The following is a 22455-nucleotide window of genomic DNA, read 5'->3' on the forward strand; positions in this document are numbered from 1 at the left end:
AAAACTGGCCCTCTCGATTCAAAATTCTGGCGAGAGGTGTTTTTAAACATCTATTATGGCTGAAAAGCTTATATAAAAATTAGGAACGCTGAATCATCGACCAAGACCATGTTTTGGACGAATTTACCGCCGACTTAGATTTCAATTGTAACTTCAACTTTGTTTTTGCCGCGTAATATTTACCAGTTATAATTCACATCTCGCACCATTAAGGTGTTCAACTCCAAATGTCAGTATATCACAGGCAGGTGAAATAAAACAAAAACCCGTTGCGAGAGTATGATCGTTTTCCAGCCATTTTGCCTCGAGTTACGCACGCTTGATTGACTAATTCGCACGTCACGCAAGCGAGAACTGCCATTGGGAGCAGTGCTCCAAGAAAAGAAACCCTCGCGATTTGCTCAGCGGAAATATCAAATAACCTTATTACTTCATGGAAAGTGCGCGCGTACGGTGTTTACGCACGAGTTGTTGACGTATCAAATCGAACGAATGAGCGGAGCGAACGAGTGAGATTTCTGATACAAAACAACGACTGCGTAAACACCGTACAAAGCACTTTCCATGCTGTAATTTGTTTATTTTATAAATACAGAGATTTTTCCACGCTGAACTGTTTTTTTATTGTTATAATACCCCGGTACAAGCACACAAAATGAAAGTACGCTAATCTTCAAAATGATAATAGCAACAAAATCGTTGAAAAAAGACATTTCATGAGATTCTGTGTCTTAAAATTGTTCTAATTGGATAAGAAATCGAATATCAAGAGTTTTTCACTCAACAAGTACAAAAATGAAATAAAGAACTAAGAACTAAGAATACGTAACCGTGCTATTGAGGGAGGGCTATCTTCATCCGAAGAATCTAAAATATGTTTAACACGCTTGAAGGTGTGCTTTCTTGTTGCTGAGTACGCATTAGGCGACTGACTTACTGTGTTTATAGAAATGTTAAAGTGTCCTCCATGAAACACGGCTCCGCTAAATACACTTGCTCCAGGCAATGTTGGACTGCTTGACGACTGAAAACTACAAGACAGAGTTTCAGATTCACTCTCTGTAGCCAATGCTGGATGAACTTTTGCAGAAGATTCAGTCGCGGTCGCACTCAGTATCCTTGACATGTTTTTTTGCTGTTGTTGGGAAATGTGGCTATAATTGTTAATGCTTTGGACATTTTTGTGGCCTGAGAGCTGCATAATGTGACTGGGAGGTATGTCGAGCGCTGTATTTCGAGCGCTGTGATTAGTCAGTCGTTTACTTGAAAGGCCTCCTTTTTCCGCCATGGTTTTTATCAGACTATTCAATTTGTTCTGACCCATTGCACTTGATTTAAACCACAGTTTTTTCGACGAAGGACTTTAATTTTGTGTAATTCATTCCGAGATAGAATGGCGCATCAGGTTTATTCATCGCGTCAGGTCTCTTTTCGGAATAAATTTTGTAAACGGCAACTGGATCTCTTTCAGGTGGACCGTTTGGTGCTGCGAAAGCCTTCGGTTTAACAGCTCTGACATTTCGAGGTTCAGCTCCCGTTCTAGTTTTCGTTTGACGTTCAGAATACTCTAGGTATTCAGTTCCGTCGGCTTCCATGTGAAGTTCCACGTCGCCCCAAGTCATCTGCCGATGTTCTTCACAGCCTCTCAAACCAAAACGCACTGAATTGAAAAGCCAGAGTGTGTTTAGCAAAGCTTCGGCATTTGAGATTCCCAGTAAATTCTTTTCGAAAAGAATGTTTTCCTCCACATCAGTCAAAGCTTCGGCTGCGTTGGGTTTGTTCCCTTTGCCTTCTTTTTTCAGTTGTTTGCTGCGAGCTTCCAGACATTTTCTTGCTTGATCAAACACAGTGTCTTCGATAATACTCGCTGAGTACTTGCGTTCTCTTAAATACCGGTTAAAACTTGAGAACAACCCTCGAAGGCTCGATGGTTCATAGTCTTGGCCATCTTTTTCTTTTCACACTAAGAATGAATTCACTGAGGTAACGGCTGAGCTCTTCTGGTTGGATGTCTTCAATTTTTCTTTGTTCGTTTTTCTCCAGCAGAAATGTAGAAAGCAGATTCACATCCCGCTGCGTTTTTGCTCGAGTGTTTTTGTTTTCCTGCTCTGTAATATATTCTTCGATGGGTTTACTTAATGGTTTAAACCTACTGCCAGAAGATTCAGCCATAGTTGTTAATGAGAACGTTTTAAACCGTCCAAAAATGTTCTGCGAAAGGCCAAAAACTTTCAAGCAGTGAAAAAGCTAGCGCCATCGACAAAGCTACCACGTTCGCTTCACGTTCATTGAAAATGTTGATGCGTTTTGACAGCCGCTTTCTGATTGGACGAAGCGGGTTTCTCACGTGTGAGAAAGTCGTTTCGCCGTTGTCATTGGCTGCGAGAATTTCCGAACCGTGCTTTCAACAGATCAATTCTAACTGTAAATCTCAGTATGTATGATATTTCTTCTTTTTCAAGGAAAAAATAAAGCTCTTAGGCTCGCGCTCCAGGAATATGTGTTAATTAAAAATCGAGACAAAACTAATCGAAATTGTTGTGTTCAAGCAAGCCTTACAACTTTTTGAGCACGCTCTGTAGGCTGCGACGTAGCTAAACAAAAGCAATAACGAACCTGACAATGGTTGAATTCTTCTTCTTTTTCCAAGACACTGAGAGCGGCTTTGGTTTTAGTTTGACGTGACGGAGAGCGAAAGATCCAAATATATTACAACTCAAATAATCACAGGCGTTTAATAACCATTTATTGCTAACCAACTTAACACAAATTCTGAACAAACAAAACCAAACTGCAACATGTGTATAGGGATAGTGACGTTGTTTCGTCATTAATTGTTAACTTAAAGTGATACATCCAGTACTGTTATTACCACACAAGAAAGAAATTAATTCCCTTTTAAAATGTACCAAATGTGTTGGTGCTGTTGACATGGTAAAATGCGCCGTCGGGAAATCTGGTACTTCTAATGTCAACTACCCCCTCCCCCAATACGCCATTCATTTGAAAGTTGTCAAAAATATACGATATATTTCATCAAAATCGGTAACAGTAAGTATCACTCAAAAACCAACAGTTCCGTATTCTTTGCACAGAAGGACAACCTGAATGGAGTAGTCACCTATACTACTTTTTTGTTCAACAACGGGTGACCGCTATGAATTCAAAACCATTCTCCCACGTGTCAAGAATAAACTAAAACTAAAAGAATTCTCGGTTATAACATTTAGGTGCATGTATTATCCTAACGTTACCTACGATTAGCGCTTTATCAGGTGACAGACCACTTTCGCTGCAAGAAATAACGCAATGTAATATAAGAACTCTATGAAAAACCCATTACTTAGTTGTGTTATTCACAACAGACGACCTCGTATTCGCTGAAAAATTACGCAATCTAATTCTAGCTATAGAAATCAAGGAAACGTTTCGGTAGCGCTTGGTCCTAAAAAAAAACTCACAAAGACCTGGAATATACTTCATGGAGGTTACTGCGTGAAGATACAAGAGAAACCACATTGCAAAACAAGACCACTATTGTGGTAATGGCCAAAGCTATATCCTTAAACCTTCTTCTAGTTTTCTTGCTACCTTTATTACGAGAAAATCAAATGTTCTCCATGTATTTTGAAAACATTTTTGTAAAAGCCCTTTACTTATTGTATTTATGCTAATAGAGTATGGACAACACAACATTAATTCATAATACAACATAAAAATACCAAATACGATTCCCATTCAAATGTCAACAAAGGGTGAACTACTTGGTATTATCGACCATAAAAAAAGGATGAAAGATGGAAACTTCAACTGATCTTTATCAGGTGACAGACCACTTCCGCTGTAAGAAATAACGCAATGTAATATAACAACTCTCATTATGCTACAGCTAAATAAGAGAGAGACACAAGACGAGTACTAACATCAAAGTGCTGTACTTAGCTTCTTCCCGTCCGTCTGTCTGACGGCGCCCTAACAAGAATACACTCTCTTCCACAAGATTCTATTTACGTGAAATATCTCTTAACGCGAAATTTCAATTCTTCTTGCCGTAATCATTGCCTAAATATTTAAGGTCAAATTTGGCCATCAAAATACAAACTTCATTACGCAGAGAACGTATGAAATCAAAAAATGCTTACAGTACTTTAAAAGCGAACCTGAATTTTATGTCCAGCAGATAACGAATTGAGAGCTGGCATCGTTTTCACTGCTTGATTTTAAAGTTTGCAACGAAATAGTGTCAGGTAAATAGTAAGTTGAATTGTGTTAATCAAAGAAGATAACATACAAACGTTTCCTTTCCTTGCGACAACAAATAATGGCTATTTTCTTTTGCGAACACGACTGTTTATTTTTTGTGCTTGAAAAAGAAGAATTAATCTCACATATTTCTGATCTGAATCGTTTGTCTAAATGACGTTGTGATAAACGTGTCAAAAACAATTCAAACTATTAAGCCTGGTTTTCGAAAACGAACGTCGACATTAGCATAAGCACATTTGCATGAGAATATGATGTTAACAAGTTAGAAGGCTTCGTTCTCGACTCCGTTCTGTCGGCAAATATTGCGGCAGAAACTATCAGGCGTGGAGTATTGTTATGTCTTCTTCTCTTGTGATAAAGAAAGCGAAAGCGACTACAAAACGGAGAAAAACGAAACATTTAGGGTTATAGATAATTTTTGTAAAAAGAAAATATCTTTATTAATTTCTGTCGCTCCTCGAGCCCACACTTGTATCTTTTCTGTTTTTGTCCCACTCCTCCGAACAACCTTGGAAAACGTTTATCAAAATCAACCGCGGCCTCTGCGACTTTGTTGTAATGCTGGAACGAGTGCTGTAATTGGCTAGACACGGCCAGACGTAAACAAGTTTCTTGTGCTCATGCGATGTTTCGTTTTCACACGAACGCAAGCGCAAGAAAAGGAAAAATTTTGATCCTTGTGCTTGTACTTGCGCTTGTGCTTATGCTTGCGTCGATGTCGTTTTCACTATGAAATAAGAGCTATTGTGCGCGTGCTTGCGCTTGCGTCGCTACTGAAAACCAGACTTTAGAAAAAGAACAAAGGGAAACTTAGAAGCTAGAAATGAAGTAAAAGAAAAACTAAGCTTTGCTTTTGTCGCTTAATTTTTATATTTTCATATGGTCTGCGTAATGTTGGACGATACATGCCTTACTTCTAAATTCCTCTTGACAAATCCAACAGGTGAGGCTTTCAATTTCTGGCTCATGTCGGTTTTCGTGGATCTTGCAGTTTGAAGATTGGCTAAAGCATCTATTACAATACTTGCATGTAAACGGCTTTAATCCTGTATGTGTTCGTTCATGAACCTTGCAACTCGATGAATGACTGAAGCACTTATTACAATCCTTGCAAGTATACGGCTTTACGCCTGTATGTGTTCGTTCATGTACCTTGCAATCTGATGAACGGCTAAAGCACTTATTACAATCCTTGCACGTATACGGCTTTAATCCTGTATGTGTTCGTTCATGTCTCTTGCAATCTGATGAACGGCTAAAGCACTTATTACAATCCTTGCATGTAAACGGCTTTAATCCTGTATGTGTTCGTTCATGTCTCTTGCAATTTGATGGACGGCTAAAGCACTTATTACAATCCTTGCATGTAAACGGCTTTAATCCTGTATGTGTTCGTTCATGTCTCTTGCAATCTGATGAACGGCTAAAGCACTTATTACAATCCTTGCACGTATACGGCTTTAATCCTGTATGTGTTCGTTCATGTCTCTTGCAATTTGATGGACGGCTAAAGCACTTGTTACAATGCTTACATGTATACGGCTTCACTCCTGTATGTGTTTGTTCATGAACCTTGCAACTCCATGAACGACTGAAGCACTTATTACAATGCTTACATGTATACGGCTTTACGCCTGTATGTGTTCGTTCATGGATCTTGCAATTTGATCGACAGCTAAAGCACTTTTTACAGTGCTTACATGTAAACGGCTTCACCCCTGTATGTGTTCGTTCATGTTTCTTGCAATCTGATGAATGGCTGAAGCACTTTTTACAATGCTTGCATGTATAAGGCTTAACTCCTGTATGTGTTCGTTCATGTCTCTTGCAATTCCATGAATTACTAAAGCACATATTACAATGCTTGCATGTAAAAGGCTTCTCGCCTGTATGTCTTCGTTCATGGCTCTTGCAATGTGATGGACTGCGAAAGCACTTTTTGCAATGCTGACATGCGTACTGCTTCATTCCAGTATGTGTTCGTTCATGTTGCTTGCAAGTTGATAAGTTGCTAAAGAGCCGGCCACAATGATTGCACTTATGTGCTTTCTCTGTTGTCACCTTATGTCGAGTAACATTTCGTCCTTGGCTCGCAGGTGCGTCGCACTTGCCATCTTTTCGAGGCATCTTGTTGATAGCTCAGTGAACTTTGCTGTCGAGAGAAGATGCCTCTGCGTGTTTCCTAAACAAATCACAACAGAAATTTGTCTAAGGGGGGGGGGGGGTGTGGGGGTGGGGGGTGAGCTGGCCAGTCTTTACAAGGCAGCTGAGGTTACCCTCGCTGTTGCGCCAGGGTAACCCTAGCGCCTTGTAAACGCTCTGCTAGGGATAACTCGCCTACCCGGGACAACTTTATTTTGGCTCGTGAGCTGGCCTTATGCCTAAGGACCTGTTTACAAGCAGGTAGGGTAACCCTAGTGCTAGGGTTACCCTAGCAAAAGGGTTAGAAGATAGCCCGGGTTTACATGCAAAATTCACAGGTAGGGTAACCCTGCTACCCTGGTCAACTTACACCGGTTGCGCTTCAGTTAACCTTGTAATATTTTGTCGTAAGAAGCTGTTATTTGAAAATAATTCCGTTCCAGTGCAAAAATAAAACAAATTGTGAATGAACACGATGTTTCTTGGTCACAATTCGCTGTTTTTGTCGGTATTTTTAAACATATTTAGCTACCTGGAGCCAAAATAAAGTTGTCCCGGGTAGGCGAGTTATCCCTAGCAGAGCGTTTACAAGGCGCTAGGGTTACCCTGGCGCAACAGCGAGGGTAACCCTAGCTGGCCTGTAAAGACACGATGAAAAAAAAAAGAAGAAATGTGGGAGCGCTAGGGTAACCCTCCTGCTAGGGTAACCCTAGCACTAGGGTTACCCTACCTGCTTGTAAACAGGCCCTAACTCAGGGTATAGTTGTTCATTAAACTGTGTAGTTATAGTCCATGAGCCAGAGCCCCAAAATTGGGTTGTCAGTATCATCCGGGGGAATAAGGTTCTATCTGTTTTTAAGGAAGCCCTATTACTGCAGAGTTGGAAAATGCCCGATTGCAAGCAATCGGTGGTAGTTTCTGCGAACTACAAAGGTTTTCATGCCCCCCCCCCCCCCACCCCGCCTAAAGCAAGTAAAATCTTATTAAAAATGTTCGAAAAAAAAATTGTTAAAATTATACCACGCAAAGAGAGAAGGTTGATCTAATACTGCAAGACACTCAGGTCATTGAGTGTTTCAATAATTAAATATATATAAGCTCTTAAATCCCAAACCTATTGATAAGGGAAAAAATTCTGAATAAAATTTCATAGACAAAAGTTTCCTTTGTGTTACTACTATTGATTTCATTTTGATATCCTCGATTATTTTTGATAAATTATGATATCTCATTTGGAGAAAGGAATGATATTCGTGCACTGGCTGATGCACTGGACTCGTGTGCATATCCCCACGACTTATGCCATAAGTGGAATGCAAACCAAACGGTTGCAGCTGAGTTTGTTGCGGGAGCAAAATACTTTGAATGAAACTGTAAATGAAAAGGTTTCTATGTTACTTAAACTTGGAAAGTATCATTGTGGTTTTTTTTTTCAAAAAAAGGAAAACAAATGAACTGTACGCATTGGCTTTGAAGTGATTTTTTCATGACAGTTTGTGGCTATTGCAGAGGTCGACAGTAGATTTAAATATTTCTATGGAAAATGCCCATTTCTTATCACGTATTCGTCATGGTAATTCTAATGTGTCGACAATTAATTGCAAGTTTAGAGTGTCTTTAGCTCCAACAAACCAAAACACCTGGCAGGATTGAAACTATTTAAAAACGAAGTAAGGCTAGATCTTAGTCTGACTACCTGTTTGCTGCTTTTTAGGCGGTGACGCCTATATGCTATGGCCCGGTGGACGGCCGTGTGAGGAGTGAAAGATTACTCCAACCGAGTAGCACTGGGAACTAGGCACTTTGTTGTTTACTCAGTTTCGGTACGCCATCTTTGATTGTCAATGAGTATGAATCAACTTTAAGAGCATCCATCGGCAAAACGCGTTTGATTTCTAACGTACAGTTAAACGGAGTTTTGGGGTCAGGGGAGAATGATGTACTGGATAATTGTGAGCTCGCTTAAAGAACTTTTTTACCGATGTACGTGTATTCGAAGTCGGCATACGTGATGGCAGACTAAGTTGACTGATGTTGAATTTGACGAGTGAAGGCCGGTTAGTGTCATAACTTTTGAAACCTTTCCAAAAGGGAGACCGATGGCAGCAGTATCTTGATTAGATTGCAAAGGTGAGCTATCTGAAATCATTGTTTGCTTTGATCATGACGTGCATTGTCGATAATATTTAACTTTTCCCTTCGCGACTCGACATCTTCCTTTTACTGCTTTTGATCATGATATTTATTCGGGTATTTATCTCAATCCATTAAAAATAACACAGTGACGGTATCCGTATTCCTATTTGTACGACAAGCCAGAGTTTAGAGAGAACTTCTACCCTATTGCTGATTTAGCTGATCTAAAATGTTTTGTTTGAAAAGTTGCATAAATGCATGTATAAAGTGATTCTAGTTAGCGGTGTTGACTTCATTAAATTTCAGACCATTTTAATACGGAAATGTCACACAATCTTCAGTATCGTAACTGTGTGGAAATCAATCCTGGGCCTTTCTGTTGCTAAATGACGAAGTTCATAATGATTTAATGTATTTATCTTATCATACTGTAGGTTTTGTAATGTATTGGACGTTCGTTTTGTAGTCAAGGCAAATGAAAATTAAAATGAATAAGAAAAATGCAATTTCTGGGATCATTGTAAAGCGTCATCGCCTGTGCATGCATGTATGCGTGCCGGTTATTAAAAAATCCTAGCTGTTGAATGATAAAATCACTTCTCTTCAAAGTTATTTGCCCGAAATAGAAAAGATAATTAGTACAAGATGATCCAAAGTAACAAAAATAGAAACCTATCTCGTCAGTCACCTTACGTTAAAAACCACCAACTGTAACATTTTGGTGTAACTGGAACTGCGATCTTAGTAGTTGTCCATCTAGTTTGGTGATAAATTTCAATAAAATATTAAATAAAACAAATCAACCACCTTTTTCCATGGTATACACTCTTATAAACCATAGAAATGACACCACAAATTGTCCAGAACTTTTCAGTCACATCACTTGCCAAACGGCTTATTATTCTATCTGAGTTTTGAAAAAGTTGTGGGTAATTTCTTTGTCGTACAAGAGTGTAAAACATGGAGATGCGGTCGATGACTTATTGGTGCGGTTCAACTAAAACAAAAAAAAGTTCGACGAGTCACATCATGACAGAGGTCATAACAGCGTGAAAAAGGGTCTTGGAGAAGCAATGCTCAGCGTTGTAGAAGTTGTAGTAGGTGACGGTCTCTTTTAAGGCTTAGTTATTGTAATGGGCTCATAACACAAAGATAGAATCTCCAGACAAGGAAAAAGCTCTTGCATCCTCCGCGACTATTGCCCTTATGCTTTGTCTACCCCTTTTGATTTCTTTCGCAAGCTTTGGCAGCTTTGGCAATGTGCCCCACAGAAAAAAGAAGTGCAACTGGCAGCTCTACGTCAGTATTTGACGGAGTTTGCTCGGTTCCGAAAGTGACTGTTGGGTAAGGTCTCTTTAATGTTGCTAATGAAGTTTTGAATGCTGAGGGAAGGTGAACAGTCCAAGATAATATGCAATTTGACAAATATCAAGAATTGTCAGCACGACAAGAGAGATCTTTGCAAGCAGAGGAAAACGGCATTATCTGCGCAGCACTAGAAGTATTCAGAGTCAGTTCCTTACAAAAAACAACAATAAAGCAAGTCTCGTCTGTTTTATTGCCGGAAAGTTGCAGTCAGAAGCTAGACGACAAATAGCCAGCGAAGATAGAAGTGTTTATGATACAATGTAAGCAAAATGAGGCAAGCATTTCACTCAGGCTAATTAGAGCATGGCTCCTGTATAATCTGAAGACGTCGAAGTCCTTCATTAAATGTGGAATCAGAAACCACAGAAATCTTATGGCATCAACAGAGTTGTTAACGCTTTTAGTCGGGACGCATACAAGGCTGTTTTTGGAATGCGCGTATAAACTTGATTTACCTTTGCCTAAAATGGAAAGACAAATTTTTAAACTAGCAAATAAGTGAAAAAGAAAGCCGTAAAACCTTTTACCAGGCTAGATAGGGCGTGGAAACTCTTATTAAAAGGTTAACGGCATTGACCGCCAACTTTATGCTGCAAAAAGCACCACAGCCGTCAGTGCAAAAGCCCAGCGCACATTCACTTGTGCATTATCAGCTATTCTTGCTTTTCACATGACGTCATCAAAATTCTAAAATCCAGAATCGCGAGACCCCTGACTTTTTATCCTTTACTGGCTGTTAGACGTCCTTAAGGACGTTCGCGCAAAAATTTTCTACTCGATAGATTTCTTTATTTTTTTCGCTGCGGTCAGATAATGAGTTACTTGTGTCGGAAATGCAAAAAAAGTGGGGTCACCGACTTCGTTTTAGAGAAAAGCGTGTGGAAAACTACCCTAATTTTGGAAGATTGGCGCACGCTAATTCAGGATGGTTTGCAAGGTTTATTGTTAAAAATATTGAAAATGAGTAAACGGAGACTAATGAAAACCGAGACCTCTGAATTTAAAGTCCAGTGCCTTAATCTTTTCCTGTCTACATATTGAGCAAAAATCCACACATGTCATTAAAAAGAAATATTGACCAAGAAAAGTATGTCTGTACCAGATAATGCATATTATTCTTGGAAGTTTGAAACCTCAAGATAAGCTTGCTAAGAAATTTGGCAGGAAGCATATTCCCGACTAACCACCCACACAGTTGTTTTTAGGGGAAATCGTGTTTCACTTCTTGTGGGGAGGAGTGAAACACAATCCCCCTAAAAACACCATTATATTTTGCAAAAGGCAAAATAAATTTTGGTGTGTTTGATAACAGAGGGTTTTTTCTTTGCTTTGAGTTGTCTGTTTTATACTGAAGCCCAAGATGAGCAGTGAATAAAAATGGATATTGCAAAGCAAATTCACTTAAATTAATAGTAGTCAATCTCATGAATCCAAAGAAATTGATGCTAACAACTGGTCAATATAACCTCATTGATTTTCTCGACTTTTCTCATCACTTGTTGAGGGCTCTCCACAAACCTAGCATTCGGTGAAAGTCACTATTTTTTAGCACCAATTACTTTTAAGTTTCCAGGATACAAAACACAAACATATACAGGAATGGTGTTGAGCTCCATACCACCTCACACTGTAAACAATGATGAAACTTTTGTATTTTAAACTGGACAGTAAGGAGCAGTTACAGTATCACACAAATTAAACATCTGCAAGTGAATAATCAGAATCTGCTGAAACAAGCTTTTCCAGAGGCATAACTGTCACAAAAAATGGAGGAGTAACTGCAGAATACCTCGCATCTCTAGTTACACGGTGCAGCTGCCTACTCCTCTACATGTCTACAAAATTATGTCAAAACTTAGTCATAGCTCTTGAAGTTTACTATCCTAGAAAGGTGGCTATGTGTCTTTGGTCTACGCCGTCAAAATTTATTCAGAGCTCTCAAAGTTGACTAGAAAAGTGGCTACGCGTCTACGCTGTTAAAATTTATTCATAGCTCTGTTTTTTGCGAAGTTCACTTGAGAAGTGGCCATGCATCTAAGCATTGACACTGTGATATTTATTCGAAGCCATGAATGCTACAGGGTCTATAGACAAAACTAAAACATGCGACGGTTCTCATACTTTTGTTTGTGTCGTCAAGCAAATAAAAACTCCTCTATTCGTGTTTTAAGATTGTGACAAAATATGAAAACAAAACTAATAAAACACAGTTAACTACGAGATACCACAACGTTAACAACACACCGAATCAAGTGCTCAGAATCTTACCTTGTCCTGTTTCATAAAAAATGAATGTTGTTTAACGACAATATATGGTGGCCATGCAGAACAGCTTCAGATGCCGGGTATTCTGCAGTTTAGCCCAAATGGAAAACTTGAATAGCACAACTTTGGCAAAAGGAATTTAAAAAAATTACACTTTCCGGCTGCTTTTTTTCTTGTCATCGAAAATTTGCATGTTGTGTGTGATCAAGTAAGTTATTCTGAGCTTTCAAATTGAAACATGCTCTTTTAGACTCTTTACTGCTGTCAAAAATATAAAACATGAATGGAAGTAATGTTCAAAAGTTTAATTATTTAGTGAAAGAACTTGTGTAAGATTGCACACTTTCTTGCCCGATTGTTTTTGGTGAATGTGCCATGTGACGATCTTTTGATAACACAAACAACAAAAATATGACTTCTCATATGTCCATCCATGTTTATAGCCCATGTTTATGCTAAACGTGCCTGAAATATTTTTGCGAGCAGTTTTTAGTACAGAACAATGAATTCGAGTAAATTCTTGTCCATGGGAAATTAACAGTAATAATTTCAGTTATATTTCACCGACCAGAACCGAGCTAAGTTTACGATCTAGCTAAAATTTTAATTGGCCGCTTATCCTGACCGGCCCTGACTTGCGGTTATAATTTCAAGCCCTGCATTCATATCTAGTTGGACGTAAATCGGTTCCCCCGTGTTTCAAAGGTTAGCTAGATATGAAAAGAGCATTCTTATAGATTCCCTTACCTTTATAAAACAGCAACAGCGTCTTCGACAGTAAATCACATGTACAGTGATTACACTGGGACCCAGTCTCCGGTGTCCAGCAACGACGGTACCGCTGGAACGATGGAACGGCGGAAACCCGGAACGGCGGAAACCCAGAACGGCTGTTTCAGGATAATTAACTGATACTGGCGGGACTGCTTGTTACACACGGTCTTTATAGCTAGAACGTGAGTCGGAGAAGGAAAACTATTTTTCGAAATATAACAGAAACATTTCCTTGCTTCCGATAAACAGGATTTGCATTCGAAACATACTTCGAGCCCGGCGGTATTTGTAATTGGCATTTTTTACCTGCTGGAAGTGCTGATAAAATTGCGTAATATGCTCTTATTCTACTCGGTAAAAAACTAGCATCCCATCCAGTCGTAGAGAAGGAATAACGGGGATAAGCCCCGGCAGTGTGGGTCAGTTAAGTCCGATTGCGACTTCACATTACTCCAGTCAGGGTTTAACCGTTGCAATAAACCCACGCGGGATGTTGGGAGAACACGAGAAAAGCTTGTTAATCAAGAACCGTCAGGTGAATAATTTACAAGCTTTTCGGGTGTTCTTTCTACTTCCCAAGTAGGTTTACTGCGCCGGTAAACCCCTAGAAAGTCTGTTCTATTGCTTTTATGAAATAACAATGGAAAACGGTTGTTTGTTTATTTCGCGATCAAGTTGCTCATTCTCAACATATTTAACGTATGACGCGGTGCATCAATCACAGCTGCTGAAAGAATGAAGCACAGGTTGAGTTCACACAAAATCCACTTTCAAAAGTTATAAGTTCTAAAGGTCATAAAAAAGGAAGGGAAAGACAATCAGTTGAAGGCAGAAAACATTTTAACTGATTTGAAAGTTCCTTAGCAAGGAAATCCAGCAAATTGTGCCCGGAGTAAAGTGAAGGAGTGTTTCAAGTTACCAAGTTCACAGATTGCGAATTTATTTGGAATAAAGGCTAGTCTCAGAAACTCTGCTTCTGAAATTTATTTCGAATTTTATTTACTTACGTCGACTGAATCTGATTATGAAGTCTGTATATATCCGTGTGTTGTTTTTATGGCCGAATGAAAAGTATGCTTGTTACTTGACAGATAATAGCTACAGATTCAGCGTAACATAGACTTTTCAAATGACCTTTTCAAATAAATCATAAGCACTTCGTATATTGTTTTTGGCACTCAAAACTCTTAAAAATCCATGTTAAAAAAGTGTTAAAAATGCACAATAGAAACGTACTTTATCATACCACAGCTATTTCCAAATTAATTCAAATAATACTGCAGGGATTCTTTTTTTAACAAGTCAAGAGCTTGCTGGATCTTCTGCCTTAACAAGTGTTAAACTGATAATAATATATATGCAGAAGTACATAATCTAGAAGTCTACATCTAGCATTTGGGCGCGTGCTATCAGATTCGCGTGTAGGCTATTTTTAGAATATCCTTGCGCGCGAGACGTGCGAGACGCGCGAGAAAATGCCGTGTGACCTTGTCAACAAACATTTCACTCAGAAAACAAATCAGAACTAAAAAATAATTCAATAAATACTCCGAAATAAAGGCAAATCATCAACCTCATTTTATGAGGTCTGTGATGGTAAAATATCCAATTACTGTTTAAGGTGGAAAAAAGTTGCTTTCCGTTTTCAGTGATAAACTCCCTAAATTTAATATTACACAAGCAATTTGTGCGTGCTCGATGGGCGAACAAAAGCCATAGAAAACGCAACCTTTGGTAGAATAAAATGTTTATTTTTTGGTTCAAAAGTATGTTTCGCTTTGCTGAACGTCTTTACATCAACAAAATTATAGGGTTTTGCTCCTGAGCTACAAGAACCACCACGACTCGAAGATCGTTTGGAGTTACTCGTTTTCTGAATTTCGATAAATTGCCAACTGAAAATTGTTTGGGAATGTTTTCGGAAAGTGAGCGATACAACAACTAGTGAATAGTGAATAGTGTGAATAGTGCACACTTTTAAGTATATTCGAAAAGCATGAATGAAATCATGGTTGTTCAGTGAATTTAACTCGCATTTTCATTTATATATAAACAAGTACATTACCTTAAAGTTCTGAGATTTACTCCTCGAAAAGAACAACAATTTCCGAATCCGAAAGGCAGGGCATTAAGCTTACATTCATTTCTAAAATGCGGTACTCGGACTTCCCTTGCAGTTGTTTGAGTTCAGGTTAAAAAATTATGCTTTCACCGCTCTGCACGCATAAGGTCTACAAAAACACCTTTAAGAACCACAAAAATAGTCACTTAAGTCTCTTCTTGTCTTGCCGTCCTTGATAGTGAAGCAGAAAGTTGTTGTCACAGGAATCAAACTGGTGTACTTTGTATATAGTCGTCGCGCTCGATTTTAACCACTTCAGGGTCAGCCGGACTTTTTTCCACAATATCAATAAACCTGTGCCAAGGTGTAAAGAGACATCTTTAATATGTACACGTAATAGCTGTCTTTTTCTCTTGAGTTCCATTCATCTGAAGTGTCTTTACATTTTGAATTTGAGCCGAAGTAGTCAGTTTTTTTTTTTCGCTCGCTGCCATTTCTTCTCTGATCTGACTCCAAAACACGACACATTCTACTGGATCTCCGATTTTTTTAGTGATTCGTATCCGGTAGGTTTAAATCCTCACTAAATGCATGTTTTTGATAAACAACAACTTGAACAGTAAGTGGTGCCGTTCGCTTGTTTTCAGCAGTTCGGCTCTTCTTGCTCAACTTCAAAAATGTGTTCAACCAATCAAAGGCGCGCTGTAAAAAATACTTACACGCGATTGGTTACTAGTTTGCGGCAAAAGCCGTCTACGTAATTTCCTCGCGCGTCTCGCGCGCGAGGCCTGTTCTAAAAATAACCTACACGCGAATCTGATAGCACAAGACCCATTACCAGAGATGTAGACTTCTAGATTATGTAGTTCTGATATATGTGAATAATGAATAGCAGAAGGACGATAATTTGAGGAAAATAACAGGAGCCTTATACACGTAACTAAAATTCAACATGATTTATTATCAAGGGGCCTCATAAATGTAACTACTGAAAATTGTTGCCATTTTGCTTTTGTGGTATCTTTTCTTGTAACCAAAAAAGGTTTTTCAAACCCTGTCTGAGAGAGGTTAATTTTTACTTGCCTCGAAAATCAACAGAGTATTCTAATCAGTCTTACGAATCCATTTTTATTGTAAGCCATTATGGAATTGGTGGCCATGTTGCATTGAAGGCCATTTTGCATCTGAAACTTAAAGCTTGTTTTTTCTTCATTTTAAGCAATTGAAAACCTTTTTGCGTTCGACGAAGGAGAACGCATACTATTCGCGTCGTTTTTCCGAACTTAGTCACGTGGGTATCGTTGAAGCTGAGTGCTTTTGAGCTTTGGACGCTATCTTGGGTCAACTGGCCGACCGTAGCCTCGATCCCATGCAGAACAATATGGCGTCGATTTTAATATTTTTTTTTTTATAATAAAGGAATCATTTTGCTTGAAGAAAAGGCCGAAACGTTTAGCCGAAGTTAAAATAATACGGAAAATAACATGGAAAGCATAACAGGGTTTTATCCATGGCGGTAGAGTTTTAGTCCACCACCGAACGTCGATAAAATAGTGGCCGTTAGTGAAAAGTTCCCGAAAGTTGTATGATGAGTCTTTTTGCTTCTCGCTAACACAACAACAGCGGTGAAAAGATAACAGGCTCAGAGCTGGTAATCCATCAGTACTTTCGACTGTGCTTTCGTGTGTGCTTTCTTTGTTCATTTGCCTTCCCTTATTTCAAATATTTTTCGCAGTTTTCCCACGGTAAGTGAAGTTGTAACTATTTATTCGAAGTATTAGTAGCAAAATATATGCTTAAAGCTACTTATCAGAAAATTAGAAAGCTGTGTAGTGGTTTGTTTTCTAGGACGCTGCAATTCGCCTCGAAGATGACACTGAGTTGTGATGTGTCAACTCAGCTGCTTTGCTTAACAGATTCAACTTCCCTCTGCATACATGAATACACTGTACAGACTATTTCAAGTTGTTGAGTCATTTTAAATTACTGTTGAGTTACTTTACAACCCCCAATTTTTCTTTCAACACGTCTATTGTATTTTATGATTGAAAGGAAACAAAACATAGGCACGCTAAGCGTGTAGGAGTTATTTTTTCAATTTAGGGGGTGGCTTGGGGTGAAACTGGGTGATTGTCCTGTTGGGATGGTTTATGCCATGGGTTGAGCTATTTGTGTATGGCGGCCCACGGAGTCACCTTTTGCACAAAATTTGCTTGCAAACAAAATAACTTTTACGTGCATTTTGATACATCAGAACTGTTTTATTCAATACGTAAATTTTCATCATTTAATTGAAAAACAAAAACTAATTCAATTATCAAAATGTCACAAAATGGCACGTTCTTATTCTGTTTAAGCGGTTATTTTGTTGCTAGCTTTGTAGCAACCGTAACGTGTTACTTTTGTTTGTTACGGAATACTTTTGGCTTTTTGCCAAACACTGAAACATGATATTGTTGTTTTTCTCACTTTTGTAACATGAGACCTTTGTTTTTTAAAAACGAACGTAACACGATACCCTTGTTTTTCTCGAAAAAGCCACGTTTCCATACAGACATTGAACGAAAAGTACTATAATAAACGAAGTAATAAACGCATCAAATCAAAAACCACTTTCTGCGGGAAAGTTCTTTAAAGCGCAGTACACCTGGAGTATTTGTTTCCTGTCAGAACTGTTCAACAAAGATTTTCGTTCATTCACAACCTAAATTCTATTCAACAAACAAGAACTAATTGAGTTACTGTATCAAATTGTCACGGAATGGCACGCTCTTATTCTGTTTTTACCTCATGGTAATGAGGTATTAAAAATGACGATTTATTTCACTCATGGGCTCACTCACTCACTCCATTCCGATATAAAACCGCAATTAATTCATGCATTAAACGGTAACCGTACGCGTGCTGACAGAATGGTCCGGTTTCCCCTGCCTCCCCGCCCTTGTGTTTTGTTTATATATCTGGGGGGTGGGATAGAGGCCAAATGTTTGCTTGAGTGCAGAGATGAACATTCAAAATGGCATGTCGGGCCGAAATTCTCAAAGGTGGTTTTTCGTTCCTTTCGCTTCATCCTCGATCTAAATACACCTTTGTAGACCTTACAAACGAAGAGGAAATGTTCCGGAAAATACTCAAGTGGAAAGAAATGGGCTTCAAAGCAAAGGTTGTTGAACCTGTTTGATCAGAAAGATCAGTTCATTTGGACAACGGAGAATCGATCAGGCGCAGGAAGAATGCAACTTTATCATCCTGGAGAAAAGGTACTAAGCGTTCCTTCCTCTGTTGTATTTTTGTACAAAACAAGCAGGATATATAAATGCACTTTAAGGTTTCACCAATCGTTCGGAAGCTGTTCGGTAAATGTGACACGACAAAGTACATGCTTTTGGTATTGAAGTGCCGAGAAGTGCTGTTATACACGCGCACATGACAAAGGACATGTTTTTCGTATTGAAGTGCTGAGAAGTGCTGTTATACACGCAAATGACAAAGGATATTTTTTCGTGCTAAGACGTGCTGCTGTTCGTCTCTTTGCGGAGTAGATTTTTGGTCTGTTATTGATTTAAGTATGGATGTAGATACAGAAAATAAATTAAAGTAAAATGACAGGTGCGATGTCATTACAGTGTAAAAATGCCCTTTAATTTAATAAGAAAATATTAAATTACACTTTAATCACACAAAACTTGAAGAAATGTTTATTTTCAATGGAATGAAATATGAATTAATTGACACTACACTATGTCCGTAGTGTCTATCACGGACCAGTCAAGGAGTGAACTTGGAGTTTAAAAGGAAAAAAAAAAGTTTCGGCTCAACTAGAGACAACAGCGCTACCTATTTACATCTTACAGAATAAGTATGATTGGCTGTTATTCATGCTAAAAAAAACACCTTCCAACAAACTAACACTAAAAATCTTTACAAAGGCAGTAACTTCAGAAACACACAAGTCATGTTTGTGTGAGTCACGGAGTGTGCGTGACATGAATTTCCTTCACCACGTCATCTTTTGCTTTAAAAAACATGTCTGGCTGGATAAAGTTATAGGCACCCAACGGGGAATATTTCGTTAAAATATCTGTTCGGAAGACGATTTGAGATCTAGAATTTTCGGAACATTCATTGTAAATTTTTTTGCTTGCCTGCATTTCCTAGGATTTTCGAATATCTAAAAAATGGTATAATTGTTCATTTTTAACGGATTTTTACTCTAAAAAAGGTCACCTAGGAATTCTTCGGGAGCCTTTCTCTGGCCGGAATTTTTTCGAAAAGGTAAGTTTTGATCCCTATAACTTTCGGATCACTAGACTTTCAGCTAAGAAATCCGAACAGATAAAAAATTTTTTAGGGATAAAAATATGCCTATATCTACCGTTTAAATACTAAAATACGTTAAACGGTGCTATCTTTAAGTGGTTTTGAACTATATTCTCGATGAGTGCCCCAGATAAAGGCCCGCTAACGCATCAAAATATTTATTTTGTTCCGAATGTTCAATAAAATATGGTCCACTTCACGCCAATAAAATGTAGACTAAGGCCATCCCGTTGTATTTCTCCGTTTAGCGTCGACCGGACGAGCTTTTCGAAATATAAACAGAGCAATCTAACTGCACAAGTTATTCCCTCTGGCGCGTTGACATATATCCCGTGCCTTGACACATTGTTGTTGTGCTTGCAATTTACGTTTCGATTCCTAAAATAAAACTCAAAAAAAAAATATTCAACATGTTCTGGGTATTGTACAACTTGTACTCGCTCCGAGCCAAACACCTGACTTACACAAAAATAAATACTTCACACATACAGACCACAGAGTATTCGTAAATATTTCTACACGTCCAAGCGGTCTTTGCTTACCTTTTCGCAATGTGATTAACTGGTCCTAAGGATCAAAGGTTACACTAAAATATTTTGTGGTGAAAAAATAGAAATCGCGCTACGAAACCTGAGAGCACGGACCATCAATGCCGCAACTTCCATGGAAAAATTAAACATTCAAAGGCAAACTAAAGTGACATGTTTGAACGCTTATTTGATAAAAACCTATCAATGACCCATTGACGCAAGAAAACATTCAAAGGCTAACTAAGTGAGATTGTGACATTATTGATGGCAGCTATAAGCCCGGGCCAAACGAGGATGAGAGTTGATGAGAGTTGACTCTCATGAGAGTTTTCGTCAACTCTCATCAACTATCGTCAACTCGGGCCAAACGAGAGAAAACTCTCATTGAGTCTCATGAAAATTTTGAACACGTTCAAAGTCGATGAGAGTGCATGAGAGCGCACAAGAGTCGATGAGAGTGCATGACAGTTACATGCCAAACGAGAGTGAGAGTTTGAACTCTCATCAACTCTCATCCTCGTTTGGCCCAGGCTTTACGCTTAAATTATAAAAAGTATTATTGCGCTTGCCGTGTGACGTGTTTTAGTTAACACGACATCCACAGCAAGTTTTTGTTTCGTGTCACGTCATCTCGTGTCACGTTAGTATTGAACGCTAGTAATAAAGTGAAATTGCGTTACATTATTGGACGCTTATTTCTTTGGAAAAAAATGCGAAGGTCGGCACTTCATCGAATTACCATGAGGTTGCTCGAAGAGCCTTTGATTGCTATCGATCGTAGTTTCTTTTAACAGCAAAGTTAATAAATGTACCGGTTCATTAAATGTTTGAACGAGATGTTTTACAGTTGATTTCAGTTTACTTTGGCCGCCCGCTTTGCGAAGTTTGTTGGGAAATTGGAAACTTTGTTATAAAGTTGCGAGTTTGCGAATCAAATTGCGAACTTCGATAAGTTCCCAACTACGGCCCGACTGAACGGTCGAAGTTTTGGTAGTTGAGGAGAAACAAGACATGTTGCTCGAAAGTCATGGCGATTTCTGAACTCGAAGATTTTAGAGCTTGTCAAGGAAAGTTGAAGTAGCTTGAAGTGCAAGACAACGTTTCGCATCAGCGATCACGCAAGTGATTTGTCGATAAATAAATTTTATGCAGTTAGAAATTTGGTCAAATTTTAACTTTTTTGTATGAAAACACATACAGTATTTAACGATTTCTGTGAGGCATAATCTTCACTGTCTTCTTCAATTTCAAGTCTTTTGCGTTTGTAAACCGGATGAAACTGGATGGTTTACCCATATGTAAAATTGATTTTAATCGAAGCCGACGCGACGCGACAGACTAATTTGTTCGAGACAACATGTTTACGGCTCGCTGAACATAAAAGTTTTTTATTTTTATGACATTTGTTTCCAACAGTTTAGCGTAGCAAAGCCGATTTATAGAAGGTTTTATTAATTTCGGGCCTAAGTTGGGAACTTTGTATCGAAGCTTACAATTTGATTCACAAACTCGCGCGCAACCTATTTGGCAACTTCATAACAAACTTTTCAATTTCCCAACGAACTCCGCAAAGCGGATGGCAAAAGTAATGACAACATTATTCTTCAAATCTGCTTTGTGCAAATGTTATATGTTATTTTTACTACGGTAAGGAACGCTGGCCTCTCCAAACGTACGCTCCAATAAGACGAATAACAAGTTAGTGTTGGGCCTTTTGCTCACGGCGTGTGCGTTGTAAGCAGGCGAGCGTTACGAAAAACGTTTTTAATCCAGGGTTAAATCACAACTCACCGATTCCGCCTCCTTCTAATCTAAAAATTTCGAACGAAATTGCTGACTACAGCTGTGTCAGATTGCTTCCCCTTTATAAACTACAATTTGATTGGTTCCGATAGTACCTGAAATCTGATTGGTGTGACAAACAAACATACTTCGCTGACTGAGCCACCCACTGACTACAACATCACGCCGACTAAGAGCTATTTTTGAAAAAATAACTCAAAAACTGTTCCTAATAGACTGGTATTAAAATGTTTGGAATGGCTACATTTCAGTTTAAAAGTAAATGTTACAAATAACTACTGATACAAACATTTTCCAGAGAATCTACTAGATATATAATGTACTCTATTTGGATTCATTAAAGACCTTTAGCCACTTCGCTTGGCACAATCAAAAGGCTTTATTCTTGTCTTATGCTTTAGAAAGATGGGTTGATACAAGCAGATCAGGTTTCATCAGCTTGAGCAATGTCTTACATTTTTTACATGGACAGACCTCAAATATCAAGAGAATATGAAAACATAATATCACACTTTCCACTCCTTGCCTCCAGCTTTCCCTGCACACCCCCCCCCCCCCTCCCTCATATCACTCCACCCTACCGAACGCACTCCCCTAATTTCCAATTACTACTAGTAAATAAGATGTTATTTTTGCAGGTTGTACAGTTGGCTAAATGGCAACAAACAGAGACCAGTGCTTACTTACTGTAGAATGAGAATAAATTTCGTTTTTCCCCTCATTCTGATTGTTGATCATTTTGTGTTTCGTACAAGTCACTGGGGGAGGGTGAAACATGCAAATATTCAT

At 38.6% G+C, this 22455-nt stretch overlaps 3 protein-coding genes across 8 annotated transcripts in view; all 3 read right to left on the reverse strand.

Moving 5' to 3' along the window:
• The window catches only part of LOC144655424 (uncharacterized), a 223723-nt gene that overhangs the window by 164007 nt on the left and 37261 nt on the right, over window positions 1–22455 (reverse strand). The window lies entirely within an intron of this gene.
• Window positions 1–22455, reverse strand: part of LOC144655397 (uncharacterized) — a 111894-nt gene that overhangs the window by 23785 nt on the left and 65654 nt on the right. The window contains exon 1 of one of the 6 annotated variants that reach the window (XM_078515655.1): window positions 12925–12941. The exons of the other annotated variants lie outside the window; for them this stretch is intronic. The gene's annotated coding sequence lies outside the window, so the exon portion shown is untranslated. Of the gene's footprint in view, window positions 1–12924; window positions 12942–22455 lie in introns of those variants that run through there. 6 annotated transcript variants of the gene reach the window in all.
• Window positions 2722–22455, reverse strand: part of LOC144655393 (uncharacterized) — a 200824-nt gene continuing 181090 nt past the window's right edge. The window contains exon 2 of the mRNA XM_078515641.1: window positions 2722–6448. Coding sequence (XP_078371767.1) covers window positions 5134–6393 — 1260 coding nt within the window. The 5' untranslated portion in view covers window positions 6394–6448 and the 3' untranslated portion in view covers window positions 2722–5133. The remainder of the gene's footprint in view (window positions 6449–22455) is intronic.

This window comes from Oculina patagonica, chromosome 5, assembly GCF_052425735.1.
Source record: "Oculina patagonica isolate OP01 chromosome 5, crgOcupat, whole genome shotgun sequence".
Lineage (NCBI taxonomy): Eukaryota > Metazoa > Cnidaria > Anthozoa > Scleractinia > Oculinidae > Oculina > Oculina patagonica.